At 40.6% G+C, this 16,453-nt stretch overlaps 1 protein-coding gene across 1 annotated transcript; it reads right to left on the bottom strand.

Moving 5' to 3' along the window:
- Positions 1-2,375: 2,375 nt before the first annotated feature.
- On the bottom strand, positions 2,376-12,049 carry Trs33 (trafficking protein particle complex subunit Trs33). The gene is made up of 4 exons (XM_067156684.2): positions 11,910-12,049; positions 5,648-5,709; positions 4,027-4,228; positions 2,376-2,639 (listed from the first exon to the last, which is right to left on the bottom strand). The coding sequence occupies exons 1-4, from the start codon at positions 12,003-12,005 to the stop codon at positions 2,514-2,516; spliced, it is 486 nt and encodes a 161-aa protein (XP_067012785.1). The 5' UTR covers positions 12,006-12,049; the 3' UTR covers positions 2,376-2,513.
- Positions 12,050-16,453: the final 4,404 nt, after the last annotated feature.

Here is a 16,453-nt window from a genome sequence, read left to right as displayed (position 1 = left end):
CACTTGTCAAATGGATATTAAATGTGGGTCAAATAAATTGAGTGATAACGATGTACACCTATTGTAGCCATCATTTTCTGTACTTAACCTGCTTATTCGTGTACTTACCGCTGCATAGAATGCCAGAATGTGCATTCTTTATAATTATATTCATGCAAACAACACCTGAGTCCCTGAAAGTGGCTAACTATTGGTCAGCAACCATATGTTTGTTCTTCTGTCATGTCCTGTGTTCTTAGACCCTTCCATTGTGGTTCATTATTTCTAGACAGTCTCCACATTAAGGAACCAACGCAGCATCGACTTTTCTAAGCACCGTGCTCGACAGGAAGTCGCCTTTATAGTCTAGATCTCACATTAGGACCTCTTTTTCTTTTATATGATGTTGCTATATATTTGTCTTTTGGTTTGTATTTACGTATATGTATTATATTAGTGCTGCTGATACGGTAAATAAATAATTGTTATACTGCGTCAAAATAAGACCTGTGTATAAATGGAAGAAATGAAAGCCATAGTCTCTTGTTTGACATGTGTTTATGGATCGGAGGTCCGTGATTGATTATTCGCATGCTTGGCACAAACGACGTTCAGCTCTATCTGTCTACCTGTAGGCCTATGACGCTGCTCATCACACATTGCGGGGACATCGCTATCGAGATCTCTCAATTTCTCACAAGAAACAGGTGCTTGTGCTAGTCACAAGAAATCTTCAAGACCCCTTCTCAGACTGCCCATTACTACCAGGCACAACTGGGAGCTGTGAACAGCATTTTAAAATTTTTACTTACTTCTGATGTTGAACCAAGTAAACTGCCATCATGTGAACTGTAAAATGGCAACTATTACTTGTTTTGTGGGTAAGCAAATCATAGATTCTCACCTCACACCCATGATCACCTTCTGGAAAAGCACCCTCCAAACCTGGAAATTATTCTCACCTGCCCTGCTATGAACCACACCAACTCCCACCCTCTTCTGATTCCTTTCCCTGTGAACACAACTGCTGCAAGACTTGCCATTTTTATATACCCAGAGCCATCAACAAGTCTTAACCCCATACAAGGTTTACGTGACTGCACTTCGTCAAACATCTACGAGTACCAATTTCCTGCTTTGGCTAAACTACAAACAAGCCAAATAAACATGTAGTCTCTGAAATGCCTGCAAAGTCCATCAAGATGGATCTTCCTGTGCCCATTCACACCCAGTTCTGTAAAACCACATTTGATGACTGTCCTTTAATATTTACCCCCTTCCAATCTTTTTATAATGTACACATTCTTTACCACAAACCAAGATCAGTAGTGGGAGTAATCCAAACTCTGAGCTTCTGGAATAAGAGGCAGGCTTGCTATCCCAAGACCAGTGGCCACAGAGTCGGCAGTAATCCTTTTTACCAGTGTTTCTGAAGTCACACATCTACTGTAAGGAAGCACCCAGTCTTTACATTAAGATTTAAAAAAAAGCTATTGGTTTTATTTTGCAATGACATGCAGGGTTTTCCCAGTTTTCACACCAGTCATCTTCAGGCTGACAATGAGTTCCAAACTCTTATTACCTGAATGCCAGCTCACAGCTATGAGACCTGAATCGTGCAGCTAAATGGTTTTTTCCCCCCTCCCATTATACCTCATAAGTGTCTGCTTGTCAACAATGACCACCTTCACTCTTTCTTATTTTATCAAACCCTGGTGAAGGCTGCAGCCAAAATTTTTAGACTCCATGTCTTTCATTTGAGTACTGTTATTCATGCGTGCTTTCCAAGTTCCTGTTCGCTTTCTTTCCTGAGCATTTAAAATTCTCTTTACTTCAGTGTCTGGGTTACACAATGTCTGTCCAAAATGTTGCTATGTTCATTGCCTTCTTTTTTTCCCTGCTGCTTTTCCCACACCTGTGGGGTCGCAGGCGCAAACTGCGTCGCACATGTCGATTTGGCCCTCTTTTCTGAAACCTTCTACAGTAGTTTCTCCACTTCCTGCTTTATCATTATAGATGGCTACTAGTGGTAGGTGTACCAATGCGGATATCCGTGAAGTTAGTGTCTTGTCGGATGCAAACTGTATGGCAGTGCAGATAACTTTGCTGATAATTTCAGAATAATGAAGTTTATTGACTTTCAGGTATACCCTTATTTTTTATTGTGGTTAGGTGACCCTTGACATTGATATGGAAGAATGGTTTTATATAGAGACTCATAAATCTGACCTAAGCCTAACTGGCTCCTGCCCACAATTAATGGAAAGAACAAAGGTCAGTACATTGGTAGGTGTCACAAGAGAAAATCCCACATAAACCTGTGATGGAAGACATCAGGAAAGTTTTCTGGGATGGAAATTGAAGGTTCATAAGTATTGCAATAAATACTTTTCTTCTCAGTAATTGTAATAAGAATTTATTGCACCACACAGCAAATGTACTGTCCCAATAGAGACATACATAAACAAGATTTAATATCTTCAAACAAAATAAATATATACACCTTGCACATCAGACTGGTAGTAAGGAATGTGTCATGTTCTTTGAACTTGTATGTGAAATTTACAAGCAGGCATTGACTGTACTTCTGCAGTCACCATGCTGTTGATACCAAGATTAGCCAGAGCACCTCTGATAAGACCGCAGGTAAAGGCGACGTACTGAAACAATACAGAAACACTTCTAGGGACTTTGAGTGGGAAACAAAAACAAATAAATAATCTGTCTTTATAGACATAAATACAAGAATAAAGTACATTAATACCACACTGTTATAACACCAAGAACTATGATGCTAAATTTCTAACCTTCTGTAACTGTTCAATTATACAGTATTCATTTAATTTTCGATAGTTAAAACTACATTTGGTGGTACTTCTGTTGATTCTTCATGGGTGAAAAAGCATATTAAAAAGTCATGAAACAATACTTGAAGTAGTGTAGAAGGGAGATCCTTCCTTTGTGCTTGCCAGGGACCCCAATAACCCACCCCTAGAAGTAACATTACTTTCTGTGATGGTGTGTGCCCTGTAACCTCACTTTTGGTCATATTTTACCAGAACTCCAAGAGATACTGGAGACCTGTTGGCCACGAACTTCAGACCAATGGTGCGGCTAGTTACAAGACCAGCCTTGTGTAGTGTGCTGTGACTCAGTTTTTTATTAAAAGCGATATGAAAATAAAACGAGGATTGTGAAGAACTCCGGTGTTCTAACTGGGATGGCAACAGCTGGTTGCTAGGTAATTACAAATAGAACTCCTAGTAGAACTTTACTATGTACAACGTAAGTTCTATAACATTCTACTGGAGTAGAAATTATTCAAATCTTACACTGAATATCACTACGAGAGCCAGCCCCCAGAAGTACGTTTAGTTTTATAACCTAATTAAATGTAGCACACACCATTCTCCGAGATATAATCGAATATGACGTTAATCCCAGCAATCAAGACAAATACATTCGTTTATCAACCTGTGCACAATAAAAAGAACTAAATACAACCTGTAAAGGAAACAATGTTATGCTTTGCGGTCTATCTTTGCAAATCCAGGCCAATCTGTATAATAAGGACAGTGGCTCCTTTCAATAGACTGGGGTTACTCTCTCTTTGAAAGCCTTTTTTTGCTATGGACATGGAATGACAAAGGACAATGGCCCCAGTGTTGATGCCCGCTGGGAAGCAGAAACAAGCTCACTGAGAGTCGAGAACTGGCGTTGATGAGGAGACGGACAATCTACTTAAACATGTGGCGATCGTCCTGCCCTTTTAGTGTTTTCACGTTTGTCCTCTCCTCTTTCTATTGTTTTCTCTTCACAGAATGACCTATCGTTGTGTTTATCCTATTTACCATTCCTTTTCATATTCTTAATCTTCTGTACACAATATGATTCATCACTTTTCTGTTCTTTTTTCATTAGTTGTAATAATTCATTAAATAAAATAAACTATAGCTGAATTTTGCAGTATTCCTCTATGCTTCACAGTAAACATACACAAACTTACATGTACTTTTCATTATTTTGAATTATGAAGAGAATGTTTACCTTGGGTGCCATCTCCAGGTACTGTCGACTATTAGACAGCCTTGTAAGAAATCTAAATGCGTTATCTTGAAGAACGTAAACTCCTTGGTGGTTTGTCCTTAAATTGTCTATTTGTTTCTTGTTAATGGATGACCAAAAGTCCGTACAAATGAACTTCATGGTATCAAGTTCATCTTTGAAACGGGGCCATTCCTTGGTCAATCTGAAAATATGTGAGGATGTTCAGGTTTTGTTCTATGGGTTAGAAAGACAGTTTAATTCAAAGTCTTCATAATCAAACACAATATGACAAAAATATATATATTCTGCGATAACACACTGCATACCGACACAATTTTCAACAAAATAAAGAATACTATCACTTCAGACACCCAGTCTAGAAAGCCAAGAATAATGGTCAAGAGGATTAGTCGTGCTGACCACATGAAACCTCATAATCTGGAGGCCTTCGGGCTGAACAGCAGTCGCTTGGTAGGCCATGGCCTTTCAGGGCTGTTGCACCAAGGGGAAGGAAGCAGTTCAGACAGAACAAGTGCTAATTTATTTATGTCTGGGCTGAGTAAAGTGTTCTATATTTGGAACAAGAGTTTGTGATAACAGTTGACTGCAAACAGTTGTGCAGGTTCAATTCCATTATATTCGTACACTGACACGAATCAGTCAATTTCATAACAGAAAAGTAAAAAAACTCTTATACAGAGAAGATATAAAATATTCAAAGAACTTGTAGCAACTTGCCTGTGCAGTTGAGGAAGTACTCTATAAAATTTATGCACATTTCAGGATTTTAAAATGTGTCCTTGAGCTGGGTGTTACACAGCAGATCAATTATCTCAAGCTGGAAGTAATAGGGAGCATTATCAGCCAAAAGCGAGAAATGTCTGATAAACAAATCAAAGCCAGTCTCGATATTCAAGATACTGAAACCTCTTTGAAACCAGACCAGTTGATAAGCTTACCAGACTGCTCCTCATTCCTCGAAACCTACCACCACTACGTTCAGTGTGAGAAGCTGGAGCTTTGTTTGACCTGGTCTAATACAGGCAATGTCTTTGTAGGATACAATGCACTCTTTTATGTCAATAATGTGACCTCTGTAAAAGTTGTCAATGAACCTTAAGTCTGTCTCACACAAACAGGTGCCCTTTTTAATGGCAATCTTTTCTTTACCACTGCCCAATTTGCTTTATGTCGCACAGTACAGGTCTTACGGTCTTATGGTGACGATGGGATAGGAAAGGCTTAGAAGTGGGAAGGAAGCAGCTGTGGCCTTAATTAAGGCACAGCCTCAACATTTGCCTGTTGTGAAAATGGGAAACCATCTTCAGGGCTGCCTACAGTGGGATTTGAACCCCACTATTTCCCAATGCAAGCTCACAGCTGCATGCCCCTAACCACACAGCCAACTCGCCCAGTGCACAACGATGATTTTTCTGTATTTATTAATGACAATTACAAAAGAAAAGGAGATATGTTCTTTTTTTGTAATTATTCTGTCATAATGCAAATGACATTATCACAAATAAAAATTACAGTGTGAAATGGAAATTGACTAAATGTTATGTTACCATGTAAGGCATTATGATTTCTATGTTTCTGTTTTAAAATGTATGGAGATTACCTTTCAATGATCCTATAACCAGTTGAGAATCCTATATACTCCAGGGTTGATAAATCTGTTTGCTGAAAACACAAAATCATCATCAAATGATACAAAATATTTATTAAAACAAACTATTTTGCATTAAAAGCCAACAAGCATCAAAATAAGTCCAAACATAAATCATTTGCCAATACCTTACAAAATCTGTAACAATAAAATGCAACAGTTACACAGAAGGTAGTCGTGGTGACATTCTCTCAATATCAAGCTACCAGCAGCCCTCCATTCTGTTATTTATTCACTACCCTATACTTTATAAAAGGTACCGGTACTATTACTTGTTGTACTGCAGTTCCATCATTCCATCTGATATAATCAGAACAAGATTCCACTTTAATAATTTTCTAATTTTCCCAATGGATGGCAACAGTGAGTGTGACATTCCTTATTCTATGAATATTTTGGTCGTTGACTGAATATTAATTGCTTTGTAAGGATTGTTTAAGGTTGAAAGTACATTGATTTGCATGTGCTATACTTCTCACGAATTCTGATGTCACCTTGTGAGATTTGTAATATCTGTCCTCAATGGATACTACTCCCAAGAAGTATAGATTGTAACTAAATTTTGAGTAACTGCAGGCCCTGTAAATCAAATTATTCAGCAAGACGAACAGATTGGCTCAGTCATCCAAGGCATAAGGAAACTTTCGAAGGAAAAGGAGAAAAAAATGATAACCGCTTTCTTCTGATCAGAAGAAAATTAAATCCCACGCTCTCCGCTGTGGTCTTTGTTTGCAAACTGGACTGCAAGGAGTGAATCTGCATGCAACTGATGATGATTATGCTGCTGCTTGTTTAAAGAGGCCTAACAGCTAGGTCATCTGCCCCTAATGGTACGAAATGAGACTAAATGTAATGACAAATTAAAAGTACAAAATCTTCCACTGAGCAGAATTCAAAACGTGAGGATGAAGAATGATTGGATGGATAAGAATTTAAAACAATCGGTGGATCCGACACGCAATGCTGCACATTCACAGAAACTGACGAAGAAAAAAAAAATACTGAATCAATGATGCGGATAGTCTAAAGGAGGTCCAAAATCCAAGTCATCGGCCCCTCATAATGGTACTTATCGCTAAGAATATAGAACCATGGTAATTGTTATGTTGCGGTACTAATCAAAAGCAGCGTAGACTCACGGTATTCCACACATGTAATACAGACCTATGGTACATTGCGGCGCCATTTACAGGCAATGCAAACCTATGGTGTTCATCACATAAGTGTACTAACTACAGGGACTCGTATTATCCTGTGGTGTTCCATAGTGGTTACTAATCATAGGCACGCCATGGTGTCGCTCATAAAGTGTTACTAATCACAGGTACTGTAAAAGCCAGCAACGCGCACTGTTTTTACTAATCACAAACCTATTTCGTACCTAACATAGTGTAACTACGCGCAAGTAAAAGTGTCTCGTGGTGTTCCCTGCGTGGTGGTACTAATCACAAGTAGTTTCATGGTTCTACTACAATAATTTCTTTGTCGCCTCTTAAGACAGGTAGGGGATACTGTGGGTGTATTCTTCGTCTGTGTCCCCCACCCACAGGGGGTTGCATGCAACTAACTTCGTTGTAGACTTCAAGCACATGGAGGGAAAACCCGAAAACCTCCAAAGAAATACCTTTAACGGGCGAAATGTCTGTGTGTCCACAACAGTCACCAGGACTGGACAACAGAGCATTAGAAGAAAGGTTTCTTTTTTTTTTTCCCTCTGATGAAAATCACTATGAAGTGCAGAGGCAGAAGTTTCGATATGTCAACTGGGTGAAGAATGAACTAATAAATTCAGCATAGTTTCAAAAAATTGAAAAACACTCTGTGAAGAAGATATTTTAGGGGTGCATGAAGTTCTGGGAGCCGTAGTGCCCATGGATGGCTTAATGAAAAGGGACCAGTACACTAGGGAAGATGAAAGGGAGGAGCCCACCACAAGTGGAAGTGACGCCAGACTCAGCCAGGGGAACCGTGGTCGCTAACCCAAGTCAAGAGCCCCTGATCCTTCTTTCAGTCACCTCTTACGAGGATGCTGCGAGTGTATTTTACTGTCCATAACCACACATATACACACCCTAGAAGCTGTGAAAGCACAGTATATGCGCTCCAAATTCATTTACAAACTTACGAAGATAATTTTCTTGGCTCAAGACATACAAATGAATTTTTACCTACCATCGACAATCTGCTAGACAAGACTACCACAAAGAAAAGAAGAAAACTAAAACAATATCTGGCTCAATTTTTATTCAACGAAGGCCATGACAATCTGATCGTAGATGGATACCAATCAAGACCTGTGACATTTTGAGAAGTCTCTGGCAGTGCAAGGTTGTCACTAAAAACTCTGCAGTATGAAAGTGCACCATACACCTGACCTAGGATGTATTTGTGAACTTCCCATGAAATGCAGAAAATGAGAAATCCATAATCCAGTACATCAGAGTTTAACCACACATTTTGTGCATATTTCATTATATAAAAGCTACTAATGCATAATGAAGAGTGTCCCCTCATCACAGTACTTTGTCTCAAAGAGGGCAATAGGTGATAATCTCGCCAGAGTTAATTGTACCACATACTATGCCTTCATATTTACTGTTCTTATTTCAAAATGAAATACAAAACAACACACTAAGTTTGCATGAACTAATACAGAGGATGAGTCAGATAAGATGTTCTGCTCAAATTACTTGTGAACCGTTAAAGATATTGAAAATCTGTTTTCACTTTCAATAATATTGTCAAGGTGATATTTACTGCCTTTGCTGGTGTGACCGAGTGTTTACAGTGCACTATGTCGTCTGGTATGGGCTAGAACAAATTTGTTACTTACAATATCTGCCTCACAATCAGTATCATATTGGGCTTTGTCAATATGAAAGTGACTGATATATGAGTAATGGTAATACCAATGCTTATGCTGTCAGTCCCTGGAATGATAGGTGTGAAAATGGCGCTTATAGGGTTGATTGATGCATTCTAATCATTTACTTCTGGCCCAGCAAGGAAAGCAATGGGAAACTACCTCACTCCTCATTTCGCTGGCATGCCTCTTCAGTGATGCCTAAGGCCATCTATGACAGCTGATGGTGGAGCTGTTGAGGATCCAACCATCCTTTAGGCTGAGTACTCAAAAAAATCCTATGGGCTCATAATCAATCTCATACTTTTTCAGTGTCAATATTTGCCAAGGTAACAGTACTTTTAAAATTAGAACACTGTTTCCTGGACCTGCTGTACCAATATTATTATTTTTATAGGGGTTTAATGTTGCTCAACACATTGATAGTTTTCGGCGACACAAGGATGGGGGGAAAGAGCTAGAACTGCGAAGGTAACAGCCATGGCTTTAAGGTACAGCCCCAGCTTTTGCCTGATGTGAAAATGGGAAATCATAGAAAACTATCTTAAAGGCTGCCAATGGTCAGATCCAAACTCACCACCTCCTGAATGCAAGCTCACAACTACACGACCTTAACCGCAAGGCCATCACGCTCGGTATGTAGTATTACACCCGTGGACATGATTATTTTAAATATCCGACAAGCAACTCACGACAAAATGTAATTGCTTCAAATGTGCTTCCTTCAACAGCCATGGCCTGTACTATTTCAATGAATGGGCGAACACAATGGAGATCAACGGGTTATTTTAAGCAGTAGTTAGGAGTAAACGAGCGATGAATAAAGTGTATATGTGAGGCTTGTTTCATAAGTAATGGCAACTATGTTCTATCTTCTGTAAAGCACCAGCAATGTCAATCCTCTGTATGTGTCGGTACCTAACCTTCGTATTTACTTCCTCTGTGGGTGGGGGCGGTAGAGTAACACCCACGTAAGAGGTGACAAAAAGGACCTCAGAGGCTCTCAATTTGGGAGCGTGGGTTAGCAACAACAGGGCCCTTAGCTGAGTCCTGGCAATGCTTCCATGTATTTCTGCGATGCTCCTTACTTTTTTTTAAATTTAGAATTTGCTTTACGTCACACCGACACAGAGAGATCTTATGGCGACGATGGGATAGGAAAGGGCTAGGAGTGCGAAGTAAGCGGCCGTGGCCTTAATTAAGGTACAGCCCCAGGACTTGCCTGGTATGAAAATGGTTAACCTCGGAAAACCATCTTCAGGGCTGCCGACAGTGGATTTCGAACCCATTGTCTTCTGATACAAACTCACAACTGTGCACCCTTAACCGCACGGCCAACTCGCCCAGTCTTCTCACTTTCATCTATCCTATCCGACCTCCCTTCGTTAACTCTTGTTCTTTTCCGACCTCGACGGTATTAGGTACTGAGGACTTCGGAGTCTTCCATTTTCACGCCCTTGATGGCCCTCGTCTTTTTTTTGCCGATACCCTCATTTTTCGAAGTGCCGGCCCCCTTCCATTTTTTCCTTCTGATCATTGTTAATACAGGATGGTTGCCAAGTTTTACTTCCTTTTAAAACAATAATCAGCACCATCGCATAGTATTTACCTAGCAGATTATGAAATGGAATCAAGAGGACAGCAGCAGCGACATTCTAATAGACGCCCAAAAATTGAAAACAGGGCCAAATGTACATTAAAAAGTTCAAGGCACAACAGTTGAACTCTAGCTGCTCTGCCAGCTTTCCGCAAATTCTGCTAAAGGACAACTTGCAGAAACGTGATAACAAGTCTCCTGCCATTCAGTTATAGTTGATACCTTTAATAATTTTGCACATTTAAAACAACAAACCACAATATGATAAAGGACAGTGTTGTACACTGATATTAGTTACTTGAACAGGGGAAAGCATAGTGGCAAACACAAATACTATTCAGTTCAATTTACCAAAATCAAAGATATCCCTGTGCACAAATCTGGGACAATTTGACACTGGAGTGTGCTAATGAAATGCAGGAAACAACTCTGTTTCGGTTTTAAAGAGGCTAGCACAATCTACATAGTACTGTCCGTAGCGAATGACGCATGTACAGTATGTGGCTTATTTGTCAATCAATCAATATCGATCTTCATTTAAGGCAGTCGCCTAGGTGGCAGATTCCTTATTTGTTGTTTTCCTAGTCTTTTCTTAAATGATTTCAATGAGACTGACCATTTATTGAACATCTCCATTGGTAAGTTATTCCAATCCCAAACCCCCTTCCTATAAATGAATAATTGCCCCAACTTGTTCTCTTGAATTCCAACTTTACCTTCATATTGTGATCTTTCCTCCTTTTAAAGATGCCACTCAAACATATTCGTCTACTAATGTTATTGCACGCCATCTCTCCGCTGACAGCTTGGAACATACCGCTTAGTCGAGCAGCTCGTCTTCTTTCTCCCAATTCTTTCCAGCCCAAACTTCGCAACATTTTTGTAACGCTACTCTTTTGTCAGAAATCACCTAGAACAAATCAAGCTGCTTTTCTTTGGATTTTTTCCAGTTCTTGAGTCAAGTAATCCTCGTGAGGGTCCCATACACTGGAACCATACTCTGGTTGGGGTCTTACCAGAGACTTATATGCCCTCTCCTTTACATCCTTACTACAACCCCTAAACACACTCATAACCATGTGTAATAGATGAAGCTGATAATATTTTTGTTAATAAAATGTATAATAGAATCCTATGCCATAGTTTGAAATATACAGCATATTTCTATCACCGACTAGTTCAATATTAATGACACACTTATGTAAAAAATCATTGTGGAAGATGCAACATACATACGCCATAACTGGTATCTATCTATCTTTGTTGAAACACCATAAATGACCCGTTCCCATACAACATTTTGCAATGGGGAGGAGTAACAACAGGCAAGCAGATCTAAACCAATTCACATTGAATAAATCCACATCTGATAGAACGTATAGTATTCCCAGAACAAGTCATATTTGAAATCTACGAAACACCGACCAGATTTTCATTTCTTAAAAGAGTAGTACTGCGTAGTCCTTTCCCTTCTCACTAGGTAACTGCTTAATAGTAAATTACGAATTGAAAAACTAATAATATTCCAGTGACAACCTCAGTCAGCAACAATCTACTTGATGTAATTTTGATTAAAATTCTTAAATATACTATTCCAATATCCCAATAATGAAAAGATCATTTTAAAAGTCCAGCCTACTTAAAACTCTCCGCCTACACCTAACCTTAAAATTATGAATTTTGGGGTATAAAGTCTACAAACGACCATAACAAGAGTGAATTACAACACAGCTATAGTCCATGGATTAATTTACCTTGTTTTCTTTTTCTTTCTCATCTTTCTCTAAACTAGATATTACATAAGACACTAACTCTGCATGTAAGAAGTCAAAAGATGCTTCATCCGCCATTACTTGGAATGTCAAGTGAGCCAACCATTGATCTCAAAATAATAATAATGATAATACAGTGTTCTTGAGATCACTGAAACGAACCAGTATAAATTACAAAAGGAAAATTTTAATCTCTCTCTCTCTCTTTCGCAAAATCAGCAGGAATGCGAATCATTCAGTAACGAACAACAAACGCGTATCGAACAAATGCAACTACCAAAACACAAAATAGCCCTCATTAGATAAATGAATGAAGATATATATAACCATTGCTGGTTAATCATTCGGGCCGATGACTTCAGATGTTAGGCCCCTTTAAACAACAAGCATCATCGATAAATTTTTCCACTAATTATGGCTAACTCCATTAAATTAAAGTTGTACAAGGTGTTATGGTTTAAAAATGAATGTTCAAAAGTGACATGAAAAGCAAAAGCAAATCTCGACCTTGGCAACCATCTCGTAACCAAAATCTATACCGGTACCATAAATCTGAACCCGACCCGGAATTTTTACTAAAGGTGGTGTGGTCAGTTCTTTTTCCGTCCTCCTCTTCCAGCTAACAGCACGTGAGAAATCCATCCAATTGGTAACCACACCCAATGTTGCTAAACGGAGGATAGCTGGATAACTTCCGGTTTACAGTGCAGTGTTTTAACTTCGCTACGCCGTTGGCCTCAATGAAGTATAGAATTGTACACTGAGTGACCAAACGTCACGGGAAGGGGTGTCCCATTAGAAAATGTGCCATGTATGACCCTGAGCGTTGTGGCGTAGCTGAGCAATTTGTCAGGGACAAAAGTATCGTGAAGATGGCAACACGTCGCGAGTTAAGCAACTTTGAACGTGGGATGATCATCGGCGCACGGTGCATGAGTCATAGCATAGCGGAGATTACACGCGAATTCGGGTTACGGAGGTCAACAGTGTCGAGGTTGTATCTTCAATATGGCAGAGGGAATGTTACCACCCGCGCAAACCACCGCAATTAAGACCATAGGTGTTGAATAAACGGACATTACATCGCCTCCGCAGAATCATACCGGGAGATCGACGGGCCACTGTGAGTCAGATCACCGCTCAGTAGAATGTTGAGAGTCAGAAACCCATTTCTACCAGAACTGTAAGGAGACAACTGTTCCGCATAGGCTTCACCATCCGAAGACAACTCGTGTCCCTGTGCTGACACCTCGACACAGAACTCAACGACGTGCATAGCCACACGAACATCAGTAATGGACCATGGAACAGTGGCGGCGTGTGGTATGGTCCGATAAATCCTGGTTCCAGTTGTATCGAGCTGATGGGCGCGTTAGAGTGCGGCGTATGCCCCATGAAGTATAGATCCTGCGTATCAACAAGGTAGTGTCCAGGCGGGAGGTGGCTCAGTTCTGGTCTGGGCGGCCCCCTCATGTCGAAATTAGGCCCCATTTTCCGGCTGTAGGGAGCTCTGACAGGTGCGCATTATGTGGACATCCTTTCAGACCATCTGTATCCCTTTCTGGCCCTAGAGAACCCTGATGGAGATGCCATGTTTCAACAGGACAATGCGCCATGTGGTTGGAGGAGCACTCCACTGAAGTTATGACCATGGATTGGCCCTCCAGATTCCCGATCTTAATCCAATCGAGCATTTGTGGGATGCTGTCGATGCTGGTGTACGCTCCGTGAACACCGCACCAAATACACAAGACCAAGTGTGGGTAGTAGTCCAAGATGCGTGGGGTCCAGATCCCTCCAGAATGATTCCAACACCTTGTAGAGTCGATGCATCGGCGTACTGCTGCCGTTTTGAGGGTTCGCGGAGGAGCAACTCGTTATTAACATCACATTCAGTGCCTTCCCATTTCTTTTGGCCACTAAGTGTATAGTAATTATAGTACTGTAAGGAAAGAAATGAAAGCCGGTCGGTGAATCACGTGTTAACAAGCAGGGCATGACTTTTGGCCACTTAGTGTATAGTCATTATAGTACTGTAAGGAGTGATAGAAATGACAGCCTGTCGTTGAATCGCATGCCAACAGGCAGTGCGTGGATGTAATTCGGAGCCGCCTGAAGCGGTTCTGCCTCCACGAAAGGAAGGAGTTTTTTTGGACTTACGGAGACCAAACCCCGCTATCTTAGCAATGTTAAATCCAACACATTTGGTGCACCTTTTCTAAATAACTATGGCTTCTAAAGCTCTAACTCGTTTTACATTTTGTATTCTCGATACCTATGAACTGCAGTATAAGAATATCATATTTGGGTTTTCCCGTATTGACTCTATAGTAGTAGAAATATATATATTGGTACACTTTAGACAAAGTGTGTCTTAAAACGTTTTTCTTAAATTTTCTTACATTTTCCTTTTCAAGGCACATTGACAATGATACAACAATTTATAATTATTTTTCTTTTGATAGGTGAAAATGAAAACCTACAACCTGTTTTCCAGTCTTTGACCGGGTCAGGGATGTAATGAATGAATCAGATATAGGCAGTTATTACGATGGGGTCGCCACTCCCAAAGTGATTTAAATTAATGAATGATAGGTGCTATGAAATGAGAATGGAGAGTGTTGCTGGAATGAAAGATGACAGGGAAAACCGGAGTACCCGGAGAAAAACCTGTCCCGCCTCCGCATTGTCCAGCACAAATCTCACATGGAATGGCCGGGATTTGAACCACGGTATCCAGCGGTGAGAGGCCGACGCGCTGCCGTCTGAGCCACGGAGGCTAATCTTTTGATAGGTACCTATGAATATTATAACACAGCTGTTTTGGATTACTATATGTCGTTTCTTGATTAAAATATAAATTTTTCAACAGGCATACGTCCAGAAACACACATAAAAGTACATTTTGCATCACCCCTGGGTGTCATTAATCTGTGTTGCTACCTTGGCCTGTCTTATGCACATCGGAAAGACAATTCTTAGGGAGTTTTAAAACATACAACTGTTCGTACCCCAACCCACAGGCAAATTGTTACTCTCAAATGGGTGACAGTACTTCAGTTGAATTTGTAGCAATCTCCGGCCCCGCGGTGTAGGGGGCAACGCGTCCGCCTGTCACCCGGCGGCCCCGTGTTCGATTCCCCTAGCCTGGAGACTGGGTGTTAGTGTCGTTCTTAACGTTCCTTTCCTCACATTCAACACTTTACACTTCCGCAATTTCGGAATACACGCAGATTCCTAACATATGGTGCAAGTAGGGGCAAAAGATCTTTCTAGGTTAACGCCCCGAACAAATGGCATTAAAAAGTGTGGAAGCATTAGAGTGTGTTCTAAACAGTATCTACAATAGCACGGCGTGCAATTTTGATATGCGAACATGTACTCACAATCGCATTATGTCAGGAAGGATGGTCAAAAACGGCAGTTGCATGACGTGTGGGCCGTCATATATTTGATGTTGTTCCAGCACTGAAGCCGTATGAGGAGACAGGAACTGTTGATGACTTGCCTCACAATGGTCGTCCATGTGCTACGACTCCAATTGATGACAGTTAACATCGAATTTTAGCTGGAACGAACACTGAACACAATGCCGCCATGCTGATCAGTGACATGTAGGCAGCCACAGATCGCTGCGTTTCAATTCAATCTGTGATAAACAGGTTAGGCACAACTTCACTGTCGACGCTCTTGGTGGATACTAGCCCTCAAACTTAGAATTGATGGGCCGCGGTATAGATGGCTCCAAAATTATACTGAATATTCTCTTCAGAACTGGCATAAAGTCCTTTTCAGCGATGAATGTCGCACAATGTGACAAAGTGTTTGGAGGCAATCCAGTCAGGCCCCATGTCTCGGATACACTATCCATCACGTGCAACAAGGTTCGTGGGGCTTAATGTGGGGATACCATACGCCACTCCTAAACATGCAGCCAATTTCAGAGCTGTACGATACATGATGATTATCCTCCGACCCATAGTGACACCGTAGCGCCAGCATTTCTGGGAGAGAATTTGTCTTAATTGCCGATTATGCATACATCCATCATGTGGTTCTCGTTATTATCTTTCTTCTTGATCACCAAATCACTCGACTACAGTGGCCACGGTGTTGGTTTGGGATATGATAAAGAAGGTTGTTTATGGAAGGCTCACCAACTATTCTGCGAGATCTATGCCGAATCACCATTGAGGAGTGGGACAGTTTCGACCAACTTTACCTTGATGAACTAGTGAACAGCACGCCAAGACGAATTTAGGCATGCATCAATGCAAGGGGACGTATTAAAGGTACAGGTATATGCTGTATTCAGTAAATTAAATGCAGACAACAAAGCTGTATTGTTGTAGGGGCTCCAATTTTTCTTTTTTCTTTTTGGCCAGTAAATAACGCTGATTTAGTACCTCGGTACGTTCTTGCGTTCTTTTGTAAATAACCACAAACTCTTCAATCTGAGATGATAATAATTTTATGTGTGTAATTACCGCACCTATGCATGCCTACCTACAACCTGCTATGCTCTA

This window comes from Anabrus simplex, chromosome 12, assembly GCF_040414725.1.
Source record: "Anabrus simplex isolate iqAnaSimp1 chromosome 12, ASM4041472v1, whole genome shotgun sequence".
NCBI lineage: Eukaryota > Metazoa > Arthropoda > Insecta > Orthoptera > Tettigoniidae > Anabrus > Anabrus simplex.
The sequence above is the reverse complement of the archived record's forward strand: the minus strand, read 5'-3'. Positions and strand labels throughout refer to the sequence as shown.

What these genes read in the sequence shown, in the direction of transcription:
- Trs33 (XM_067156684.2), bottom strand. Translation starts at nt 12,005, where the DNA reads ATGGCGGATGAAGCATCTTTTGACTTCTTACATGCAGAGTTAGTGTCT. An exon ending in AGAAAGAAAAAGAAAACAAG is followed by an intron (nt 5,710 to 11,909) that starts GTAAATTAATCC and finishes TTGTGTTTTCAG; the next exon opens with CAAACAGATTTATCAACCCT. An exon ending in ACCTGGAGATGGCACCCAAG is followed by an intron (nt 2,640 to 4,026) that starts GTAAACATTCTC and finishes GTATTGTTTCAG; the next exon opens with TACGTCGCCTTTACCTGCGG.